The sequence below is a fragment of the Myotis yumanensis genome, unplaced genomic scaffold, assembly GCF_028538775.1.
Source record: "Myotis yumanensis isolate MYYU_CA2020_CCGP unplaced genomic scaffold, mMyoYum1.0.hap1 SCAF_4, whole genome shotgun sequence".
NCBI classification, from domain to species: Eukaryota; Metazoa; Chordata; class Mammalia; order Chiroptera; family Vespertilionidae; genus Myotis; species Myotis yumanensis.
This window is the reverse complement of record NW_027223755.1, coordinates 111,122,843-111,148,189: the sequence shown is the minus strand read 5'-3', so window position 1 is coordinate 111,148,189 and position 25,347 is coordinate 111,122,843. Positions and strand designations below refer to the sequence as shown.

Genomic DNA, 25,347 nt, shown 5'->3' with positions numbered 1-25,347 from the left:
ACGCCCGCACACCCAGCCCCGCGGCTGCCACGGCTCAGCAGACGGTCGCCTGCGCTCGCGCCCCTGCACGCGCCCAGCGCCTCGGATCTTCCAGCGGCCCCGCGCGCTCCTCGCGCCCCAGGATCGTTCCGGCGGCCCCCGCGCCCCGCGATCGTTCCAGCGGCCCTCGCGGCCCTCGCTGCCTCCCCGGCCCGCCGGCCCGCCGGCCCGCGCGCCCGGCTCGCCGCTCCCCGGCACTCTCGGGGGGCCCGCCCGCCCTGCACCCTGGAGCACCGGGCTACCAGCCTCTACCACCTCCTCTGGATCCTCGCGGCCGTGAGCATCGGCCGCCGCTCCTGTCCGCCCGAAGGAGGTAGGAGCGGCTGCAGTCGGTCGGGCTTGTGGGCGCGGGCGCTGCAGGACCAACTCCCCCACCCCCCACCCCCCCGACCCCCGGTGCGGCCGGTACCCCGAGCACCGAGCACCCTGGGCCTGGGGCTTGGAAGTGGGACCCGAGGCCGCGCAGAAGGCCAGTGTTGGGAGCGCTCCTCCTCTGGTTAAACTCTGGGGCTCCGTGCTGGCATCTGTAAAATTGGGGGCGTCGCGCAGGTTAATAACGGCGGCGTCTATTAGGAATACGCTTGGCTCGAGAAGGGCCGGGAGAGGCTGCTTGGGACCCCCGCCCAGGGCCGCAGAGGATGGGGACAGCGATGCCGTCCGGTCGCCTGCAGGGCCCGGAGCCCCATCCCTGCCCCCCGCCCCCCCCATCAGCAGGACTCCCGGAACCCCGAGGACAGTGCAGACGCGCCTTGCAGCGTCGTTGGCTGTGGGAGTCGGTGGTTAGCTCGGTGGAGACGTGCGCCAAAGGGCGGGGCGTGCAGGAGAGGGGCGGGCGGGCCTCCGGGTAAGTCCCGGCCCAGTTCTGTCTGCGCCCCGAGTGTGACAGACGAGCTTGCGCGGGGGGCCTCGCCCGGCGCTGGGGGCCTCGCCCGGCGCTGGGGGCCTCGGGGCCACTCAGCCGGGAAGTCGAGTAGCTTCGTGCCCTCTGATGTTCAGGAGGAGGAGCCGAGGCCCAGGGGTCTAACGGCAGACTCTAATGATTAGACTCTCATGAGCAAGACGGACTCAGTAAAAGCGAACCCAGAGCAAGCAGGGGGAGGCTGATGATGCCTGCGGTGGGGGGGCGGGGCGGTTGGTGGAGGGAGGCTTCCCGGAGCAGGAGCTGAGCAGCTGAGCTGGAAAGGAGGCCTGCAGAGGAGCAGGCAGGGCGCAGACACCGAGGAGTGCGGGTGTCCTCCGCTGCAGCCGACATTCATTCCCCTGTTTGTGTGCAAATTCAACAAATGCAGTCACACTTGATGACTTCAGTGTAACATGGTTGGGATTGCCAACCCCCCTCCCCGCAGCCCCTTCTCAAAGGGGTGGGTCCTCTGGGGTCCCAAGTTCTTATCCTCGCAGTGGGTGGGGGCAGGAAGTCAGGGCCTGCCGATCAGTTGAAACTTTCTCAATGTATGTGTAATTGTTGGGGGGAAGCCCCAAAATCTAAATTCAGGATCAATTCCTAAGAACTGACAGGAAGCCTTATTCAAATTCATAAGAGCTTTTTAAAAAAAAAAAAATTAAATTGATTTTAGAGAGGGAAGAAGGGGGAGAGAAAGAGAGAGAAACAAGGTTATGAGAGAGAAACGTCCATCAGTTGGCTCCCCTCCCAACCTGCGACCTTCCAGTGCACAGGGCAATGCTCTAACCCGCTGCGCCACGGGCCAGGGCCCTAAGAGCTTTACTGGGAGAAACCTACATGCACAGGTGAAGCATGTATGTAAGTTTCCCCTGTTTAAAGCTCCAGGACCCTAAAAACCTGGCCCTATGCCCCCATTTACCAGCAAGGGCCTAGACTCCTGAGCCACCAGCCTGAAGGAGCCTGGGCTGAAGCCAAGAAGCTTCAGACTGTTACCCTCGACACTGAGAATTTTCTAGAAGAAAATGGTTATAGTGACCACCATGGGATGAAAGCCACTTGGGCCGTAAAGTCTTTCTGGATTAAACTGTGGTAGCTAAGGCTGATGGGCACAGCAAGAAAGCTTCAGACAGAGGAAGGAGCGGGTCACACACATGCTGATGATAAGGGGAAGGTGACCGTCCTCGGGTCCCCAACGTACCAGAGAAGCATTTCGAATCTCTAGAAAGTCAGAGGGTGGGCAGCGCTCCGTTCTTCAGCTGGGACACTTTCTAGGCCTTGCAAGGACTCCTCAGGGAGCAGTTGAAAAACAAGTGGTTTGACTGCAGAAACTTTCCCTGGGCCAGTGCTGGACCTGGAGGGAGTGCACACGAAAAGCAGCCGGGGTGTGTGAACAGAGCGCTGGGCCTCCCGGAGTTTAACTGAGTGGGGTTGGAGCGGAGCCTGGGGATTTGCTCAGGTTCCCAGTGAGGCTGCCTCTGGTGCTCGTGGTCCCAGGACCGTGCTTTTAGGCCTGGGTTAGCAGGTGAGGGCTGAGGGGAAGCCGCGGGTCAGCCGGCACTGGCTTCCAACCCGACTCCTCCACTTCCCACCTGTGTACTTGGGCCCCAGTGACTGTGACAGAGCCTCTGCCTCCAGCTGCCCCTGGTGGTTGGTGCCTGTCTGCTGCAGAGAAGGGGCCCTGGAACCTTTCTGTTCCTGCACTTCCTCCTCTGCAGGATGAAGCGAATAGTGCCTGTCACCTAGGGACCCGGGGGGTTTCCTGGAGGAGATGACATCTAAGCTGAAGCCAGAGGGATACGCAGAGGAGTTGGCCAGGGATGGGTGGAGAGGCAGGCTGGGATGTGTGTCAAACAGAGGGCCCGTCGTGAGAGAAGCCCAGGGTGGGGGAGCCCCTGTCCTCCAGGGAGCTGAGAGGAGTGACGAAGCAGGCGCTTTGAGATACTGAAATGCTGCGAATCCGTTCCAGGCTGTCTCAGGGCAGGATCGCAGTGGAGGGGACACGACCAAGGCGGGGGCGGGGTGAGGAATGGGCTGTTGGGGTGGGCTTGGAAGCAGCCCATATCCCATTGGCCTCCATACAGTCACATGGTCCCAGCTAGATGCAAAAGGTGCTGGGAAATGTCGTCCCTGGCTGGGCAGGGGAGCACAGCTTCGTGGTGGAGAGCTTCCTGCCTGCCACAGTGGCCTTCTCTGTCCCCTGGCCACCTCTCTCCGTTCTTTACCTTGCTCACTCCGCTCCACGTTTTTGATTGAGTGAATATTGCAGATGAGGAAGCTGAGGTTCAGTGAGGGTAAGTAATTTGCCCAACGCCACTCAGCTAGTAGTAGCAGAGTCAGGACCTGAACCCAAATCTGTTTGTCCCAAAAACCTGGTCAGGCCAGATCCTGGTCTTGGGTGCTTTTTGAGGGCCTCCCCATGGTGCAGGCTTTCCTGCTCAGGAGCTTTTGAAACTGGATGACAGTAGGTCTGGGCTGCCTGTCACTACTTGAGCCAGTTAAGCAGAGACAGGGTTGAATCATGTATGAGCATGTATTCCAACACTGCCGGCAGCAGGAGAGGGCAACAGGTGAGCCATGAAAGTCTGTTCTGCCCCCCCGCCCCCCATAGGCCAGCAGCTTATATTGGGTAGGAGGACAAAGATTACATGGGGAAGTAGGCAAAAGGAATAAGAATAGTTATTACAGGCAAAGGGAAGTAGGCAAAAAGAATAAAAGTGGGTAAATGGTTACAGATTACAGGCAATGTGACAGGGCGTTGCAAAGGGCCAGTGCCTTCTGGACTCCATTGTTTCAGCAACAAGGTTGTTAATCTTTCTATGATAGGCAGTTCCTGATGAGAATGGACTGCATTCAGGTTAACTCCCAGGTCCCGGGGTGTACAACTCCCAGCCGGATCAGGATGTGCTTTCTTTAATCAGAACAAAACACTCACAGTTAACGGAACATGATTAATATTTCCTATAACTACAGCTCGTCCCCGTTGTTCTATTTCTGCCCCTAACACTGCCAGGCTAATTAACCCCCAGACACCTGGTAGTTATAGCCCCATAGTCCCTCCACTCCCAGCCTGCAGTGCCTATTGTATCAGCAGAAGTTGCCCAGTTTCTCCGGTTACTTGTGAGTTCATGCAGCCTGCATTTACGCAGGACCTAGTGTGTGCGTGCCTGGTGCTCTGCACCGGGAGAAAGAGGAGAATGAGACATGGCCCCTTTTGTTCGGGGCGTACGGGGGCTGGCCCCTGAGAGGGAGGCCGCGTAAACAGGGTTCCCCCTGAGAAGTGAGACCAGTTGTGTCCCTGGTTTCCTGGCGTACACGGTGTCCCGGTACATGATCAGGGCGCCCAGCGAGTCGTTAAAAATTAATATTCAGACTCTCCTGTGCATGTTGTTAAAGCTGTAACGAGAATAATTTGTGCTTTGTGTTCTAAAGTGTGTTTTTCTGGTTTTTAAAACCGTGGTGTAGTCTTGCACCGGCACAGTCTGTGTGAAGAAAGCCCTGGGTCTGGCAGCGGTTTGTACGAGCGTCAGCAGAGCCGGGCTGACTTGGCTCCTTGCTTCGTCAGTGAGTAAGTTCCTGTCCCCTCGTTCTGGTGCGTGTGGAGGTTGGCTGTTAGGAGAGGAGGAGAGTGGGTGGGAGGCTTCTTGGAATTCCACCAGAATCGTCTCGGCAGGTCCTCAGCCTCGGCACTGTTGGCGGTTGGCTAGACAACCGTGTGCTGTGGGGCCGCCCGTGCCTGTAGGGAGCTCAGCAGCGTCGCTGGTCCCGCCCTGTTAGCAGTCAGTTACCACCCAGAGCGTGACGACCAGAAACGTCTCCAGACACGGCCCCGCGTCCCCTTGTTGGCCACATTGCCACGTCCAGGGCGACTCTTCTGGACGGTACTTGTTCCCTGTCACGACTGTAGCAAGCCCCAGACTAGTGGCTTAAAACAACACAGATTTCTTCTTCCAGTGGCTCAGGAGGTTAGAAGTTCAAAAGTCAGCATGCCAGCAGGGCTGCGTTCCTTCTGGAGGCTCTAAGGAAATGTGTTTCCTCACCGTTCCCAGCTTCCAGAGCCATGCATTCCTTTTCTGTGGCCCTTCCGCCCGCTTCCGAATCAGACACATAGCATCTTCTCCGTGACACCCGCCTCCACTGTCACTCCTCTTTCTCTAACACCAGCCTCCTTTTGTAAGGATCCTGTGGTTACACTGGGCTTACCAGATGATCCAGGACAACCTTCCTATCTCAGGACCTTTAATTTAATCACATCTGCAAAGTTGCCTTTGCCATGAAAGAGAAATATTCACAGATTCCAAAGATGAGGACTTGGATGGGGCCATTGGTCTGTCTGCCACATAGACTGTTGGTTCCGGGAATAATGGAAATATTACGGAGGGGCCGGGAGGAGGGAAGTGACTTGGGGAGCAGGGGCATGGGGCTGGCAGGGCACAACAGCAGCTGGTACTTTTGAGCGCCAGTTCTCTGGTAGGCGCCATGTGCTTGATCTCATCGGTTTCTCAGAGCCACTCCGGGTTGGTTCTGCCCTAGTTGTACAGACAAGAGAACCTCCCAGGAGCTTTCTGGGAGAGGTAAAAGTTTGAGTTGGATCTGGAAGGGAACAAAAGGGTTTGGCAGCGAGTGAGACAGCCATTCTCACTCACAAGGAAGAGGGTCCTTGGGGGTGAAGGGCAGGGAGGTGTAATAAATGAGCCTTGTCACTCATTTGCAGCACAAAACCACATCCTTCCTTCCTTCTCGCGGTGAGAGGAGCTCGCACTAGACTGAGAAGAAACCCATAGCTCCTCTGGTTCGTGGAGTAAGAGAGATCTTGGCCTGGTGTCTAGGGGGCCAGGAGAAGACCGGCCGTCTGGGGGTGCCGTGGGAAGGGAAGGGAAGCGAAGGCTCATTTATTACACCTGACATTTAACAGATAAGGACCAAACAAGATAAGTGAAGACATAGCAGAACACGCATGTTATTAGAGACGGGGCGCTGGCTCCCACGAGTGGCATCCAGAACCACTGGAGGTGCTGTCTCTGCGGGTGGGAGGCAGGCTGCCCGGGACCGGGACCGGTGCAAAGGTTGTTCGAGGGAGCCCAGCACGACTCCAGCAGTGCTGTTTTTAACCAGGTGCTTTAATAAAAGTGTTATCTCTGAAGTGTACAGAAATAATATACAGTGGCCCTGCATCCTGGCGGGTTTGGACAAACCCTCTGTGCGGCCCGCCAAGTTGTTCCCGCCGCCACAGGCCAGGGTTTTTTTTTTTTAATAATATATATATATATATATATTGAATTTTTACAGAGAGGAAGGGAGAGAGAGAGTTAGAAACATCAATGAGAGAGAAACATCGATCAGCTGCCTCCTGCACACCCCCTACTGAGGATGTGCCCGCAACCAAGGTACATGCCCTTGACCAGAATCGAACCCGGGACCCTTCAGTCCACAGGCCGATGCTCTATCCAGTGAGCCAAACCTGCCAGGGCCAGGCCAGGGTTCTGGTGTTGTATGCAGAAGTCCGGGTGGTAGTTTGGCTTCAGCCACCTTTGGATTTAGGGTCTCAGGTGATGTCATCACTGTTCATTTTTCTCTGTCTCTTGTTCTTTTTTACTTTTCATTGAGTTTTTGGTGGTGACACTGGTTAACAAAATTATACAGATTTCCAGTGCACAGTTCTCTATCGTCTGTACGCTGCACTGTGTTTCTCTCTTGCTCTGCTCTCCACCAGACGTCAGCTTTGTTCTCTGGTGGCCTCAGTCCCTGTCTCAGATGCGTGTCCTGTCGTTCAGCCACTCAGGCCAAAGCTCCCGGCTTAGCTGTGATTGGGTCAGGTTGGTTTGGCTTGAGTCACATGCCCACCTCTGAGCCGTGGCTGGTGCCAAACTCTATTCTGCTTAGACCTGGGCCACGTGGCACCCGGGGACTAGGTGGTGGGTCCCCAACACCAGGTACATGGCCCGAGAGCAGACAGTAGGCAGATCCCCAAACAGAAGCAGGTGCATGACACCAGGTGGCCTCTGTGGCTGCCGCAAGGACCAGTGTGTGACGGGCCGGCTCAGTGCGGCCATATTGGCTCAGGCGCTGGCTCCCAGGTGGGGGGCGGGAGAGTTCAGCTCCTTTCTACAGCAGGAAGGCAGCTCCTGGGGGTGTGAGGAGCCCCGAGGAGGACTAGCAGCCTTGACCGGGGCATTGCAAGCATAGTCCCTGCCCCAGCGGCTGCCAGGGGAGCCCTTCGTAGCGAGACCCAGTGAACACAGCGATTCCATGGCCAGAGCCTAAAATAGCCTGTTCCCCGCGGAACCCTGAAGAAGCGGGGTTGGCTGCTAACCAGACATCCAACCAGACCTAGTGGCAGCGCCAGGGCGTGGGCTCGGGCTGCCTGGCGCAGAACCCAGCTCAGCTGCAGCTCCCCGGTGTGTGGGGACTGGGAGGGGGAGATGTGGTGCCTGAGTGAGGGCAGAGGGAACCTTCCAGAGAGTCCTGCTGTCTTGGGAGCTGGGTTCGGCTCCTGGTCTCAGTCTCTTACTCGCAGGAACAGGGAAGCCCCGTTAGATGGAGGTTGCTAGGAAGCTGGATGCCCTGGTTAGTATTGGTGCAGGCAGTGTGGGGTGAGCTAGGGCCACTGAGGGCTCCTTGCCTGTCTGGGAGGATCCAACACCCTGCAGTGCCCAGGCGTCATGGGCAGATGTGAGAGCAGCTGTCACATTAGGATTCTGGGTTGAGGCCACAGTTTTCCCAGGCCGACCTACCCAGTCATCAGCTTGTCATAAGAGATGTGATGTGACTTTTTATAGTATGGGAGAGAGGGGCTACTGGAACATGTAGAATTAGCAAGTAGTAAGGAAAAAAGTTATAGTAGACTATATAAACTTAGATAGCAAAGTCTGAAGATGGTCAGTCCTGGGCTACTATGCTGCCTCAAGATATAAGATTAAGCCCGGCCGCCGTGGCTCAGTGGTTGAGCATCAACCTAGCCACCAGGAGGCACATGCCCGGGTTGCGGGCTCAATCCCCAGTGTGGGGCATGCAGGAGGCAGTCAATCGATGATTCTCTCTCATCATTGGTGCTTCTATCTCTCTCTCCCTCTCTCTTCCTTTCTGAAATCAATAAAAATATATTTTTTAAAAAGATATAAGATTATGAAAAGATATAAGATTATGCTGCCTAGGCCCCCTCTTTCTCATGGCTCTGTTATCCTCAGCGCATGGCTTCCTCATGGTTAAACATAGCTGCTTGAGCTCCAGCCACCACACTTGCAGTCCAGCCAGCAGGAAGGAGGGAGGACAGGAGGGCACGCTTTCTCCCTCTCTTTAAAAACCCTTCCCTATAGCCCAGCTGGCGTGGCTCAGGGGTTGAGCACTGACCTATGACCTGAGGTCATGGTTCGATTCCCTGTCAGGGCACATGCCCAGATTGTAGGCTTGGTCCTCAGTGGGGGGCGTGCAGGAGGCAGCCGGTCAATGATTCTCTCTCATCATTGATGTTTCTATCTCTCTCTCCCTCTCCCTTCCTCTCTGAAATCAATAAAAATATATTTTTTAAAAATGCTCAAGCCTCTCTAATGTAAGAAAACGAACACACAAGACATAATAAACAAATAAATAAAAATCCTTCCCTATAGTTGAAAACAGTCCTACTTATATCCTCTTGGCCAGAACTTGGTCACATGGTCACACTTAACGACAAAGGAATCTGGGAAATGTAGAACTTAGTCTAAGTGGCCATGTGCTTAGGCAAAAACCAATGATTCTGTTACTAAGAAAGAGCGAACAGTTGCTGGGGGACAGTTAGCAGGCGGCTGCTACAGCTGCATTAAGAGCAAATTGATGACAACTGAAAAGCCATAGCACAGACCTGCTCACTCAGCTCTGGGATTCATACCAGGCGCCTGCCGAGTACAGGGCACCGTGCCCGGCGCACAGCTGCTCGTCCACAGCTGCTTCTGTTCTCCAGGCCGAGTGGCCACGGACCGGGTTCTGGGAATAATTCCTGCGAACTGGCTGCCGTGGAACCTCCCTCAGGACACTTACCTACGCAGCCTCCTTCACCATGGGGGAGCTGGGGAGGTGAATTCATCTGGTCAAGGTGGCCAGCAGTCCAGCCCTTAACCACTGCTCTGAACACTGGTTAGCACTGCCTGAGGGCTGCAGGCCGAAGCCGTGGCTCCTCCCTGGCATCATCCCGGCCCAGACGCCAGTGACCCGGCTGGGCCTACTCACAGCTCCAGGCTCCCCGCCATGTTGTCTGCAGAGATCCCGGCCATGGGCTGACCAGGGCAGAGTAGGCACTGGGGCTGGGAGAGAGCAGGGCACAGGCCCGGCCCAGGGAGGTTTTGCTGACAGGATCAGTGGCTCAGGCATTGGATCCAGCCAGTGAGTGACCTTACCTTGCCCTGAGGGTAAGATGCACAGTCGGCAGTGAACACCCAGAGCAGCGACTGTCAGGCTGAGTGGAGAAGTCAGTAGGGGTGATGCATTGAGGAAAAAGAAAGAACAACAGCAACAACAACAAAACGAGCGACTGACAGAGGCAGAGTGCGCTGCACGAGGTAAGCTGAGCCGTGTCCTGAGGTTTCAGGTCAGGTTGATGGGTGTGCGCTGGCTTGGGATGTAAGTGCATTTGCTGCTGGGGTGACCCTCAAGCAAGTGCCCACCTTGGATCTGGAACCCTCCTGTCCACAGAGAGAGCTGTTAAGAATAATTGGAATCGTTGCCTTGATCTAACATTTTAAAAAACATTTCACCTATTTATTATTTTATATTGAAGGCGACCCAGTTTTGTAAAAAAGTTAAAACAGTATAGAAATGTGCTGTTTTATCCTAACCCTAAAAAGCTCCCGCCAGCCCCACAGTCCATCACAGGGCTGGCGAGTTTTCCTGCGTCCTTGTGGAAAGTTTTGCTGCATCTACAAACATCCTTTTCCTTTTTTATTTTTTAAAATATGGTTTTATTCATTTTTAGAGAGAGAGATAGAAACATCGATGAGAGAAACATCATCCATCGGCTGCCTCCTGCACGCACCTCGACTGGGGACCGAGCCCCCAAACTGGGCATGTGCCCTGACTGGGATCGAACTGTGACCTCTTGTTTCATAGGTTGACGCCTAACCATTGAGCCATGCCCGCTGGGCTCAGCTATTCTTTTGTAACTTGTATTTTTGGTGTTATTTCTAAGAAGTCTTTGTCTAACCCAAGGTTACAAAGATGTTCTCCTATATTTTCTTCTGATAAAGTTTTAGATCTTATATTAAAGTCCTTGATCCATTTGAGTTAATTTTAGTGTATACTGTAAGGAAGGAGTTCAACTTCATTCTTTTTCAGTGTGGATCCATTCGTCCCTGCTCCAGTTGTTGAAAAGATTATTCTTTCCCTATTGAATAGGCTTGGTAACCTTGTCAAAAGTCAGTTGGCCATAAATGTGAAGTTTCATTTCTGGAGTCTCAGTTTCATTCCATTGATCTAGATCTCTATCCTTATACCAGTCCCAGTTGTCTCAATCACTGTAGCTTGGTTTTGAATTCAGGAAGTATGACTCCTCCAACTTTGTTTTGCTTTTTTCAGGATTGTATTGGCTCTTCTGAGTCCCTTGAATTTCCATGTGACCTTTAGCACTTGTTTGTCAGTTTATTTAAGCAGCCAGCTCAGATTTTGATAGTGATTGGGTTGAACCTATAGATCAATTTGGCGAGTACTGTCCTCTTAACAATATTAAATCTTCTGAACACAGATGTCTTTCCATTTATTTAGATCTTTAATTTCTTTGGACATGCTTTGTTTTCGTTGTACTAGTCATGTACTTGTTTTGGTAAGTGCAATTATTTTCTTAATTTCATTTCTGATTGTTCATTGGTAGTATATAGAAATAATACTGATTTTTGTTCATCAGCCTTGATGAACTCTTTACTGACTATCTTTGCATATCTGTGTGTATCTAGAGCTCGCACTGTGAAAATCCCAAAGCCTTCCCGGTTTGGGCAGGCCTCCATGGATGAGCACTGGGCTGTTACCAAGAACCTCTGAGGGCCTCTCACTCATTCCGGGGACATGAATTGAGTGCCCACTCTGCCGGGCACTCTTTGAAGCACTGGGACATCCTATATAATAAAAGGCTAATATGCAAATCAACAGAAGGGTGGAATGACTGGTCACCATGATGCGCACTGACCACCAGGGGGCAGATGCTCAATGCAGGAGCTGCCCCCTGGTGGTCACTGTGCTCCCACAGGGGGAGCGCCGCTCAGCCAGAATCCGGGCTCACAGCTGGTGAGCGCGGCAGCAGTGGCAGAAGCCTCTCCCGCCTCCACAGCGTTGGCCTTCCCCTGAGGGGTCCCGGTCTGTGAGAGGGCTCAGGCTGAGCGGAGGGATCCCCACCAGAGTGCACAAATTTTGTACACTGGGCCTCTAGTCTATACTAATAATAGCTTAGGTGGCGTCCTACCCTCACATCATCACAAGGTGGCCGTCACAAGATGGCTGCACGCACAGAGGAGGCGGGGCCCGGTGGCCACTTGTTGGGATGAGGCCTGGGGGTCCCGCGGCTCTGCGAAGTGCAGAGGAGGCTGGTCCCAGCGTCTCTACCGCCTTGTGCGGAGGAGGCGGATCCCAGCGGAGGAGGCGGGTCACGGCAGGGGAGGGCATTTGTGGGCAATCGGGCTGGCAGGCAGAAGTGGTTAGGGGCAATCAGGCAGGAGAGCGGTTAGGAGCCAGTGGTCCCGGATTGTGAGAGGGATGTCTGACCGGCAGTTGGACATCCCCCGAGGGGTCCCAGATTTGAGAGGGTGCAGGCTGGGCTGAGGGACACTCCCCCCCCCCCCCCCCCGCACGAATTTTGTGCACCGGGCCTCTAGTAGACAATAAGTGAGTGAATGAGATTATTTCAGTCTGGGAAAATCTATGAAGAAAGTAAAACAGACTATGTGCTAGGGGAGTGACTAGTTATGCGTTTGAGAGGGGTTTTTTGTTTACAATAATTTTTTATTTTTCAAATACAGTGGCTGTTCAATTTTATATTAGTTTCAGGAGTACAGCATAGTGGTTAGACCTTTATATAACTTACAAAGGGATCCCCCTGAGAAGCCTCGTACCCACCTGGTACCGTACTCAGTTATTACAATATGATTGACTATCTTCCCTAGCCCTGTGACTGTTTTGTAACTACCAGCGATGTACTTCTTAATCCCTTCACCTTGTTCACCCATCCCCTAACAGCCCCTCCATCTGGCGCTCCTCAAATAGTCTCTGTATCCGTGAGTCTGTTTCTATTTTGTTTGTTTCTTTTGTTCTTTAGATTCTACATGTAAGTGAGATCATGTGGTATTGGTCTTTTCTCTGTCTGACTTATTTCACTCAGCACAATGCCCTCTAGATCCATCCATGTTGTCACAAGTGGTAATATTTCATTCTTTTTTCATGGCTGAGCAGGATTCCATTGTATATATGTAGCACCACTTTTTTATCCAGTTTTCTACAGATGGGCATGGGTTGCTTCCATATCTTGGCTATTGTACATAACGCGGCAACGGACATAAACATGCAGATATCTTTACAAATTACTATTTTGGGATTGCTGGGTCGTGAGGTTGTTCTGTTTGTAATTTTTTGAGGAATTTGAGGGGTTCTTTGAATTGAGTCGGAGAATATTCCTAGAAATGTGGCTTTTGAGCTGGGATCCAGATGACGAGGAGGAACTGTGTTGGAGGATTAGGAGGGTTGTTCCTGGCATGAGGAACAGCAAGGACAAGGCCCTGAGGTGGGAATAGGTTCCCCGTGCTCTCGGGTGGGAGAGAGCAGTGGTGTGGGGGCCACCACAGCTGGAGGAGACCAGGCAGAGGCCAGGACACTCGGGCCTGGGCCCTTCGAAGGCACTGAGATTGTACCAAGAATGTGGAGAGGAGCTGAGGGAGTTGGGCAGGGGAACCCTTCATCTGAATGTCCTGAAAAGATCACTCTGGTTGTTTAAGGCAGCGTTTCGTTCCCCTGCCTTGTTTTAAGCGCTGAGTTCTTGGAAGTAGGATTGCTGGTCGCCGAGTTTGTACATTTGAAATGTTCCTACCTGCCGCCCGCCAGGTGCCTCCCAGAGGACCGCAGTGGTCTTCAGTCTGAGGTTGCAGCTCTTGTCACCAGCGGCGTGTAGATGAGGTGCCAGTGAGCCAGCCTCCACCCGGCCCCAGCACCCACATCCGTGCTTCCCTTTGCAGGGCCTTCTCCGCAGCAGCTGCCCAGGAACTCTGGCTGTGCCACCCCCCCCTTGGGTACCACGGGCACCCTGGGAGCATGGCCGACGAAGACCTCATCTTCCGCCTGGAAGGCGTTGGCGGCAGCCAGACCTCCAGGGCTGGCCATGACGGGGACTCTGACACAGACAGCGACGACGACGAAGAGTACTTCATCTGCCCCATCACCGATGACCCCCGGGCACACCAGCATGGCAGCTGCCAGGTTGGTGACTACTGCAGCGACCTAAGGAAAAGCGAGCAGCACGGCTTCGGCGCCTCCCCGGGGAGCTCCTTCAATATCAAGGTGAGTGGACTGCGGCCCCACCTACCCCAGCCCAGGTCACACACCCCCGCCCCCCCAGGGACGGGCAGTCGGGTCTCTCCTGTGTTTCCAGACGGCCAGCGTGTACATTCTGGGTCTGAGTCTGTGCTTGTTAAGCTGATGGTCGGCTTAGAGCAGTGTTTCTAAAGAGCAGCTCGGGACCCGCTCCAGGGTTGGGAAAACCTTGATCACCTTTTTTAAGAAATGGAAGAGAAGGGAAGACGAGGGAATATTGGGAGGCATTACAAATTGTAAAGATATTATTTTTCGGAACATATGTATGCACACGTTCACACGTAAATGTGGTGATCAACTTAGCTTCTCACCACAGACCAGTTAACTATTTTTATTTCACTCCTGTGTGTGCATGTGGCCCGGGGACATGATGTAAAATGTAGTCCTTGATGTTGGTTGCAGTAATAAAAGCCAGTGCTTGGCTCGGCCTGTGTAGCTCAGTGGTTGAGCATCGACCCGGGAACTACGGCCACTGGTTCAGCCACCGGTTCGATTCCTGATCAGGGCACATGCCCGGGTTTCGGGCTCCATCCCCTGTGCAGGAGGCAGCTGATTGATGACGTTTCTATCTCTCTATCCCCCTCCCTTTCTCTCTCTCTGAAAATCAATAAAAACATTTTTTTTTTAAAGAAAGTCCATGCTTGGGTTGGGCATCCTCCTTCTGTCTTGAGGGAAAGGGCACTTGTTTTGTTAGGCGTTTGTGTTCATATCATGGCAAAGCTTATGCAGAGGAGAGAGAGAGAGAAACATTGCTGGGCTTTTGTGCAACTGGTGGTGAAAATAGTTTAAAGCAGTACCTTTGTCCTTATTTAACTTAATCCTCACAAACAGGTGTAGTGTCTGGTAGGCAAAGTGCTTATTACCATTAGGGCTTTGAAATTAAAATCACGTTTGTAACCTCAGAATTAATCTGTTTTTGGAAAATCAGTAATTTTCTTGGACAGTTGAATATTTTTTCCTCTCAGGGCCAGGAGTCTAGTTTGAGTTCCTTGGGGCAGGCAGCTCCGGAAATAGCCCCGGGGGTTCCCACTGAGGTGGCGGCCACTGCGGGGTGGGGCTGTGGCTTGACCCCCCCCCCCCCCCCTGTGTTACGGAGGTCCCAAGGGAGGCCGGAGGGCTGTCTAGCCTCCTGCTGTCCATTTTAGGTCAGGAAGCTCCTGCCCCAGAGGGTGGGCGGAGGGGCTCCTGGACCAGAAACCAGCTCACGCAGGCTCCAGCGAAGGGGAATTCACTGCGACAGCTCAGGAGAGCTTCTTGGGGCCCAGGGGTAGGCGTTGACCAGATCCAGGAACCAGAGGCAGTAGGACCGTCTCTATCTCGTCTCTCAATCTCTGCCTATTCTGTTTTGTTGTGTTTTTTTTAATGGATATTTGGAGAGAGAAAGGGAGGGGAGGGGAGGGAGGGGAGGGGAGGGGAGGGAGGGGAGGGGAGGGGAGGGAAGGGACTTGTTTTTCCACTTATGTATTCATTGGTCGATTTTCATATGTGCCCTGACCGGCGTATCAGGGTATCAGGTCGATGCTCTAATTGACGGAGCTGCCCGGCCAGGCCCTCTCTGCCTGTTCTTTATTCTTCTCTGCCCCTCGGTCTGCACAGTGAGAAAATGGGCCTCCCAGCCACAGTCCCCTCCTTACAGATGGAGCCACATGCAAAAGCAGATTTGACCTCTGCACCCCAATTCCGCGGGTGGGAGGAGGGGAACCTGGTCGGCCTAGCTTGGGTCAGGCATCCTCCATCTCTGATGTGGTCAGTGCTGGCCAGGGCATGGGATGGGGCTGGGGGGTCACAGAAGAGGGGCTATTTCCAGGGCAGGAGGATCCTGCTGGTCTCTGGGAGGGGGGGGGAGCGGGGGAGGACTCAGGAGGGGCTCCATCCAGCTGCCTGTTCTCAGGAAACGGGTCTGGGGGGCCTCTAGCACACACTGAGTGGGTCCCCAAGCTCAAGGGTCTTAAACACGGATGGACACAGTCTCTGATCACAACAGCTCAGTATGGCGAGGCTTTTAAAGGGAACGCAGGCCGAGTGATCCAGGAAGGGTTTTTTCTGTAGGCATGGCTTTAGAGCAGCGGTTCTCAACCTGTGGGTCGCGACCCCTTTGGCGGTTGAACAACCTTTCACAGGGGTCGCCTAAGACCATCCTGCATATCAGATATTTACATTACGATTCATAACAGTAGCAACATTACAGTTATGAAGTAGCAACGAAAATAATTTTATGGTTGGGTCACAACATGAGGAACTGTATTTAAAGGACCAGAAGATTGAGAACCACTGCTTTAGAGCGTGAGCTTCGTGAGGGCAGGGCCCGTGTGACCTTCCACCACTCACCCCAGTGCCTAGAGCCATGCTGTGCACACAGTAGGTGCTTCATTTGGAATCAGTGAGGCGATGGTTGAATGCTGAGCTCACTGCCCTGTGGGTGCTGTCTCTCTAAAGAGCACAGGGAAGACAGTATTTACATAAAGCCCCTGTGGGCCATCTGACTGACGGAAGTTATTACAGTAAAACATTTCTAGCTCAGATGGCAATCCCTTCTCCAAGATCCATCCTCAGCCAAAGGGCCCCATCCAGGGTGCTGCTGACATTTGGGAGGGACAGTTCTTAGTGGGTAGGAATGTCCCTTATACTGCAGGCGAGTCAGCACGCCTGGCCCCTGCCCACAAGGGCCACATACCCGACTCATTATGACAACCCCAAGTATTCTCCGTCTATGTTTGCAAATCCCGCATGGGGTCCCGCCTCCACCAAGAACCAGGACAGAAGTGTTTGTACCAGCGCTCAGATTTACACACTCGCAGTGTGCTTTGCACTGCTGGGGATGAAGGAAAACATGGGAACCGCTCATTTGTCCGTCCAGAGGAACCTGTTACAGACCCAGGCTCCACCGAGTGCTGCATTTACTTGTGAGCAGAGGTGACCTTCCCTGTGGTTTGACTTGGAAACCAGGCGAAGATATGTAAATCTGGGGGCGGGTCTGTGGAAAGCCTTTGGCACAGTGCTGGTCCTTACGTACCATCTGTTTTGATTTTCATATGCAGTTTTGTTTTTATTTTATTTTTTTAATATATTTTTATTTATTTCAGAGAGGAAGGGAGAGGGAGAGAGATTGAAACATCAATAATGAGAGAGGATCATTGATGGGCTGCCTCCTGCACGCCCCCTACTGGGGATTGAGCCCACAACCCAGGCATATGCCCTTGATTGTAATCGAACCCAGGACCCTTTAGTCCGCAGGCCAATGCTCTATCCACTGAGCAAAACCAGCTAGGGCTGCTGTTTTTTTGTATATGCTGATAAGTAAAAAAGCAAGTTGAAATATAATACAATCCCACTTTTTTTAAATGTATATTTTATTGATTTTTTACAGAGAGGAAGGGAGAGAGATAGAGAGTTAGAAACATCGATGAGAGAGAAACATCGATCAGCTGCCTCCTGCACACCTCCTACTGGGGATGTGCCCGTAACCAGGTACATGCCCTTGACCGGACTCGAACCTGGGACCTTTCAGTCCGCAGGCCGACGCTCTGTCCACCGAGCCAAACCGGTTTTGGCTACAATCCCACTTTTATGTAAGCATATATATACACATATATTTGTATTTGCATGACAAAAACGGACAGAATTTTGCATGCAACAATGAACAGTAATTCTCTCTGACCGGGAGGGTGCAGTTCAGGGGGACTCTGATGATCTATATTATTACATATTATATATTATACATTAGACATTATTTTAAACATTTGGAGCTTTTAAAACTACATGTATGTTACTTACATGCAGAAAAAATGTTTTTAGAAGAACAATAAAGCAAAAATCAAATCAAGAAGGCCAAGTTCCAATCCCTCCCCAAGCCTGGCTTTGCCTTTGGTGTCTCTCCCTGAAGCCTCTGTCACCGGCTGTCTGTGTGTCTGTAGAATGGTAGGGAAGCTCCCTGGGACCTGAGCTGAAGACAGGTGCCCTGGCCACCTCCTGTGCTTCCTGGGGCGGGGCACCTCTGAGCTCGCTGTGAGCCTGTCGCCTGTCATTCTCTGTGGGTGGGTCAGCCTGGCGGCAAGGTGGAGCTCTCGGGTGCCCACGACCGAGGCCCTAGGCCGTCTGAAGTGGGCTCAGTGGGGTTCCTTGGCCGGTGGTGACTTTGGAGGGAGACAGCAGCTCACTCTCCCTGGCACTCGACACACCTAACCTGTTTTTTATTTACTGTTGACATGGCAATCTGGCTGGTTTAAGCAAAATGGCCACCTGGCATTCCTCCAGCAGCTCCGCCAGGCAGGTGCTGGGCGTGGATTGGATGGCGGGTTCTGCCCTGCCCAGGCCAGGCCCTCTGTCCGCTCCGCGCCGGTGCACGCCCACCCACACGTGCCCACAAGGACAGAGTTTGGTAATGAGCAAGTCGCTCCTTTCTCCTTCTCTCTCATTTCTCTGTTTTCCAGAATAAGCAAATCTATGTTTTACATTTCTTAATAGAGGAGGACATTTTATTTTTTAAAATTGCTTTCCTGGCCTGGGACACTGGGGATCGCTCCACATCAGCACACTCTCCCGTGTTTAAGGTGGATCACACTGTGTTCTGTCACACGAGGTGTGTGGGTTCGGTGAGCCCTCTTGAGGGACACATGTTGTTTCAGTGCTGTAATACATGTGCTTCTACATGTATGTGAGCAAAGTTTAAAATGCACATATTTTATAGCATGTAAATATCATGTGAACAAGGTGAAAAGAATTCACACGGGAGGAACTATATACATTGAGAAGCCTCCCGCCTCTGGCCCCTCGATCCTTGCACGGTGGGCTGATGCAGCCAGGGCTCAGGGCTTTCCTAGCAGGCGCTGTGGGCAGGCTGGGCGCTCGCTGCATGCGGCTCATGTCCATTTATGTAACCTGCACAGCAGACCTTGACGGTTAGCATTTGACAGACAGTAAAGCCAAGCCTCTGCGGTCTTCATCAATGGCTGCTCTGGATGACTGCGGCGTGTTGTCTTGCATATTTTGTTGTTGTTTTTTAAATACATTTTTATTGATTTCAGAGAGGAAGGGAGAGGGAGAGAGAGAGAAACATCAATGAAGAGAGAGAATCATTCATCAGCTGCCTCCTGCATGCCCCTTACTGGGGATCAAGCCCACGACCTGGGCATGTGCCCTGACTGGGAATCGAACCTGCAGCTTTTTGGTGCATGGGATGATGCTCCAACCAACTGAGCCACAACTATTGTTTTTTAATGGCTGAATATCATGCCATTGCTTGGAAGCAGCATAATATAGTAGCCAGTCCCTTGTGGATGGATATGCAGGTCATTTCCAGTCTCCTGCTGCCAAAACCAGTGCTTCCACAGTATCCCTGTATGTTCTCCTGCCCACAGGGGTGTGCAGCCAGGTACCCCACCCCTCCTCCAGAGGGGGAATGGCTGGAGCAAAACATTTGTAGGTGTAGAAGTTGGCTGGGCATTGCTGGTTGCCCTGCAAAGAGGTCATTACCAGTATCCGTGCCCCCAGGATGTATGGGCATCCCTGCTTCCTGCACCCTTGTTGGCAGACTTTGGTGATGATACTGATTTTTTTCAACGCACCCAGTGTGGCTCTCACAGCTTGTTCAAGGGACAGCCATCACTGGGAATGACACGGAGGAGGCAGTGTCTGATGACTCACTGGGAAGAGAGGCAGCCCTGCCCACCTGAGCCCTGGGAGGCCACGCCCCGGCAGCACTGGGCCTCTGCCCCTGCCCAGCGACCACAGGAAGCTCTGTGCACATCCAGAGGCGGCGGGTGACCAGTTCTGAGCTCTACCTGCTGCTCTGAGAATGCAGACACAGAGAGGCAAGCTTAGGCATCCTGGGTCCAAAAAAATTTGGCCCTCCAGCAAGATAAGGACCTGCTGGGCAGATGAAGGAAAGAGCGATGCTGGCATTGGGCAGGGGCCACCTGGTGACCTGGCCTCTGGAAAGCAGGAGGTGGGGGAGGTTCGAGTCAGGCTGTGGGGACCATGTTTCCAAAGTCTGTGCTTGTGCTATAAATGCCCATGTCCTCCGTGGAGGTGCTGCGGCACAAGGGTCCCCCTGCTTTTAGTTTATTTTGTAAAAGTTGTTTAGCATTTTCAGTGAAGTATAATTCACATGCCACACAACTTACCCATTTACAACATACGATTCAATGGCTTTTGGTATATTCATAAAATCATGCATTCATCACTACAATCAATGTTAGCCATTTTCATTACCTTAAGAAGAAGCCCATACCTTTTACCCATCACCCCCAGCGTCCCCATCCCACCCAGCCCCTGGCAACCACTAATTTACTTCCAGTCCTTGTGGATTTGCCTTTTCCGGACATTTCATACAAAGAGGATTATACAGCCTGTGGCCTTCCGGGCCTGGCTGCTTCCACTTGGCATAATGTTTCCCAGCTCACCCAGGTGTGGCCTCTGCCGGTACTGCCTTTCCTTTTATTGCCCAGTGTTACTCCGTTGTAGGAATAGACCACATTTTGTTGATTCATCCGTCAGCTGATGCACTTGTGGGTTGTTTCTCCCTTTTGGCTATTATGAACGGTGCTACGCAATCTTGCGTGGACATGTTTTTATTTCCCTTGGGTAGATGCTTAGGAGTGGAATACTCTATATTTGGCCCTTGTTCTTTTTGTGAAAGAGCAGGCAACTGGGGCTTGACAAGTTGGGTGTTTTAAAAAACATTATATATATATAAATATTTCAGAGAGGAAGGGAGAGGGAGAGAGAAATACCAATGATGACAGAGAATCATTGATCAGCCGCCTCCTGCACGCCCCTCACTGGGGATCCAGCCTACGACCCAGGCATGTGCCCTGACCAGGAACCATGACCTCCTGGTTCATAGGTTGACGCTCAACCCCTGAGCCATGCTGGCCAGGCGACAAGCTTGGGATTGAGTTCTGGGCCTGCACGTCTGCAGGCAAGTCTCCTCCTTGCTCTCTAAGCCTCGGGCACCCCATCACTGAGCTGAGAACTCTCCTACCTGCCTGTCTGCCCTTAACAAGGTTGCCGGGGTCCTGTTGGGGGCTCCCAGGGGGAAGGGCACCATCCGTCCTATTGCTGTTGCTCTGCTGTTCTCTCCTGCCTGCCCGTCCTGCCCTCTTTAGCCAGGGCTCTGAATCCCCCTGGTTGGGGAGGGATCAGCTGCCACTACTATTTTTGACAAAGATTTCCTGAGGGTTTTCAGCTTTGTTTCTTTTTCAATTACTCATTTTATTGATTGTAGAAGTAATTGGTGTTCTTTGCAGAAAACAGTGAATGTGCAGATATAATTGCTATGAAGGTCTCAGTGTATATTTCAGACTTTTCTGTATTTCAGTATGAATACAAGCCCAGTCCCTAACTAGGGACTTGGTATTTCACAGCGGACTGTGCTCTGCAGGCTCTGTTGCCAGCGCTCGCCCGGCACCCGAGCTGGTGCGTCCTCACACATCTGTGCACAGGGATCCAGCTCGTTGTTTCTCATGGCTCCATGGAGGCCATCGTATGGACGCACCACTGTTTCCTGAGCATTTCCTCTGGTGGGAGACTTAGTCTTCTACTGCTGCATTCAGTGCTGGGCTTCCTGGAAATTGCACGAAACCTCTAAATGCGTGTGGCCAGGGTGGGGCAGCGGTCAGCACTGTTGGCCTCTTCTCATCCCAGAGTGTGACTGTGTCCTCACTTCTTCCCACTTCTTTGATTTGTCCTTGGGCATGGTTTCCTGTTGGCTAGGAGGGGTGGGGCCACAGCTCTTTGTCACGGAAGTGAGGATGGAAAAACACGCTTTGTAACGCCCAGTTGGCGAATGTAACAGTTGCTGTTTGGAGGAGAAGGCCTCCAGCAGCCACTGGTCCTCTGTGCCATCTGGAGGCCTTGGTGGCAGTGAGTGACATCAGACAGCAGCCACGACACCCTGGGTGGCAAAGAAATTGCAGACACATGACTCACATCCAGCCTCCTCCTGACACCCCCGGAGACTTATTTTCACTATTTCTGTTACATTTTTATTTTGTGCTCTCCAGCTTTGAAGAACCAAACCCTTTCTGTTCTCTAGGCAAGGTTCTGCTTTCCTTTTCATGAAACCCCGAGTCCTGCTGTGCAAGGTTCATTAGCCCTCACAGATGAGTTTTGGGGTCTTCAGAACTAGAGAATGTGAGAGCTGCAGGGCCTGCAGAATCATCTTCCCAGTGGCCTTACATGTGTGATTCCTAAGACAGTCTCAAAGCTTAAACACACACAGTGCAGAGAACACTGGTCTCCATTAACCTCGCATCCTCTGCTCCGAGAGAGAATCGTGTATCAGTTTGGTGGAAGTCACTTTTCAGACCTTTTTAAATGCAGTTATATGTAAATAGACTTTTATGTATATACTAGAGGCTTGGTGCATGAATTCGTGCACGGGTGGGATCCCTTGGCCTGGCCGGCAATCAGGGCTGATGGGAGGGCGGGGGTGGGGGGTGGGGGGGGCGGGGCAGCTGGCCTGGGGGAGAGACCGCAGGAGGTTGGCTGTGGGAGCGCACTGACCACCAGGGGGCAGCTCCTGCATTCATGTCATAGCAACCAGTCATTCGGTCGCTTAGGGTTTTATATATATAGATTTGCAGACACGTACACCCTTAGAAATCTATGATAGCAACTTATGGGTTTCCGCCACCATTAAGTGGGGTTATATGATTTGCATTATGTAGCAACTTACTTTTTTCCCTAAACAATAAGTCTTAGAGATTGCCCATGTCAGCACCTTGATCTTTTTAACGGCTGTGTGCAAGTACAGTCATGTGTGGTTTAACAACAGGGTGCGTTCTGGGAAAGGCCTCGTTAGGCAATTTCGTCAGTGTGTGAACATCTTAGAGACGCTTACACACCCCTGGAGGGGACAGCCTGCTACACACCAGGCTGCATGGTAGAGCCTGGTGCTCCCAGCTGTATGCCTGTGCAGCTGGTACTGAATACTGTAGGTGGTGCACCCTTTAGGGCACTTACCATGAGGGGAGCCTGCGGGACTGGAAGCCGCTGTGGGTGGCAGTGAGTGAGTGTGCAGGAGCGACATCCTGCCCACTACTGCAGCCTTCGTAAGCACTGTACACTCGGGCTGAACTTAGAAAGCAACATGAGATTAAATTCAAGCACGAGAGAAAATGCTACAATCAAGATGCGGTAAACAGGAGGTGTACTTTTTATAAGTAGGAAGAGTGCACTCTGAAATAACAATAAAAACTGTATATAGTAAACACATAAATGAGCAACATAGTCACTTATGGTCATCATCAAGCACTACGATGGCACAACCGCTGGTAGGGATTCTCAGCTCCATTGTAACCCTGTGGGACCACTGTCACCGACCGCACGTCACCGAGCACAGCGTACGCCTCTGGGCCAGCTGCCCTGCGCACACCCGGAGGTGGTCAGGCGCTGGGTCCCACGCCAGCGAGGACGTTTCATAACCAGTGGCGGCAGTACCCACTCCCACTGCCTTCACAGTGTCTGAGAGGACTCACTTCCCAGGTACCCATACAAGCCTGTTTTTCCTAACCTGATGGGTAAATAGTACACCTGTGACTCTCAGCGCAGGCAGGGGTTGCTTACCTGGAGTGCGCACTGTGACCTCAGTGAGCCCCTATTTCTGTTGGGAACATCGCTACCCCAGGTTTGGGGGCAAGAAAAAGTTGACCACTGGTAGTCAAAACATTCTTCGTTGTTTGTAAACAAGGAAATGGATATTCCAACAGCTAATCAGCGTTGGGTCGGAACGGGAGTCAAGGGAACCATGTCTGAGTATAGGACTTTTTATACTGTGTTTTTTGAAATGCAGTTGCATTAAACCCATCTGTTGCCAACAAGGCATGGCATGTGTCTTTTCTGGGTTTTGCTTTTTCGCCAAGTTTCATGCTGTAGAATAACACTCTAATTCTAATATTCTTTTCTCCTTGACTGTTTTTGGTTGTGCCACAGCCTCCAGCCAGGAGGTGATTTCTGTGGGTACTCATAATCTAATGTGGGGCCCCTGTCTTTGGTGTTTTGGGGAGCGTTTGAGTCCCCAGGTGAAAGAGGCGTGGTTGGAAAGCTGTGTGTTAGGCACAGGACAGGGCACCTGGACAGGCACGCTCAGAAAGAGCCTGCTGGCTGCTGGCACCCCACAGGCTCCCGCAGGCGGGGCAGATGGCCGCTGCCTTCCCTTCTGTAGCGTACAGAAATTCAGAAACTCCCTTAGCTGTAAACATGTCAGCTGCAGGGTTATTTGTAACAGGGAAAAACCAGTGAAGAGCTCAAAGTCTACCTGTGGTGAATCATAGGTGAATGGCCAAGTCAATAAACCGTACCATGGATCCTTATGTCAACTACCTTGTAAACTCACAGTCATCTTTGTGTTAAAATTTCTAAATGATATGTTTGCTGTCTCTTGGAGTATAACTTAGGAGAACCTTTTTGGAGGAAAGCTTCAAATTGTAAATTTAAACGTGATCCAGCAATCACACTTCTCAGATCTTGCACATCCACACACGAGGATGTCACTCCAGCACTGTCTGCACTAGGAAGTGTTGGAGAGGATCCTGCTGCCCAAGAACCGAGGGAGAAACCCCTCGAGGTGCATGTACACATTATATATCTCACAGCCGTGGGGGGAAGTGAGGTCGGCCAGCCTGTGTCCGTATGCCATGGAAGGACATTCTAGGTGCTGTAAAGTCGGACACAGGCAGCACATGTGCGCCTGCAGAGCGGGGGGTGGGGGTCAGAAAGCTCGCCCGCTTCCTGCTTCAGAGTTCTGCAGTGCTTGCACTGTCTTACGTAGATAACAGAAGACACATTTGGAGTCAGGACAAAACTCCAGATCACTAACTAAAAGCACCAAGTCCCATTGACCCGTGCTCCTGAAATGCTGTAAATTACACTGACAGTGTCATTCCGGACTTATTTAAAAAATGCACGGGGCTGGCCAGTGTGGCTCAGTGTTTGAGCCTCGACCCATGCACCAGGAGGTTCAATTCCCAGTCAGGGCACATGCCCGCTTCAGGCTCAGTCCCCAGGAGGGGGTGTGCAGGAGGAGCCAATCAATGTTGATGTTTCTCTATCATCGATATTTCTCTCCCTCTCCTTCCTCTCTCTCTAAAAATCAATAAAAACTTTTTTCTTTTTCTTTTTTTAATGCATGGAAAGGGTCTGGAAAGAACTAGTTAGTCTAAACCAGTGATGATAGTTGCTGTCAGTAGATGGCCTGTGGCAGGTTTGTTTTTCCTTTTTGCTTTTTTTGCTTTTTAGTTGTTTTTCTTTTTCTTTTTTCCCAAGTATTTTTTTCCCCAAGTATTTTTGTTAAATGTGACTTAGCTTCCAAATTAAAAGGAAAAAATTACAGGCTTTATTTTTTGACTTTGGAAATGTTAGAAAGCCCTGGGCTGCGTGTGTGTGTCCATGTGCGTATGCATGTGCGTGTGTGTGCCTGTCTGCCTGTCTGTCTGTCTGGCTCTTGGAAGGCTCAGCTCCTCGGCCCTGTCTCCTCTGAGCAGGACCAGCGATGGGCTCGGGGGAGGGCACGGGCAGGATGCTGTCCTGTTTGGGCGAGTCTGTGGGAGGCTGGGCTTCTGCAGGGTTGGTCTGATGGCTGAGGGATGGTGCGGGGGGGGTGGGGGGGGGGTGATGAGGAGGTCTGGAAGCAGGTGGGCTGCCATGCCCGGCATTGTCCAGCCGCCCTCCGGCTCCTCCCCTGGCTCCGGCCTGGGGCCTGGAAGGGAGTTGTCTCTGATGCTGTGGTGGCCGCAGGGCAAAGGTTCGAGTTCGTCAGGAAAGAGGGAGAGGATCACCTAGAGTGGGTGTCGGGAGTGCTTGTTGGTGGGGGCAGGGAAGGATTCCACTTTGAGGTTATGTAAAAGCAACAAAATGAGGTTTTTAAAACAAAT

At 52.3% G+C, this 25,347-nt stretch overlaps 1 protein-coding gene across 2 annotated transcripts in view; it reads left to right on the top strand.

Annotated features, from left to right (window-relative positions):
- EEF2K (eukaryotic elongation factor 2 kinase) overlaps positions 1-25,347 on the top strand; it is a 56,808-nt gene continuing 31,461 nt past the window's right edge. For both annotated transcript variants that reach the window (XM_070413696.1, XM_070413695.1), the window contains exons 1-2: positions 1-352; positions 13,120-13,441. In XM_070413696.1, coding sequence (XP_070269797.1) covers positions 13,196-13,441 — 246 coding nt within the window. In that variant the 5' untranslated portion in view covers positions 1-352; positions 13,120-13,195. The remainder of the gene's footprint in view (positions 353-13,119; positions 13,442-25,347) is intronic.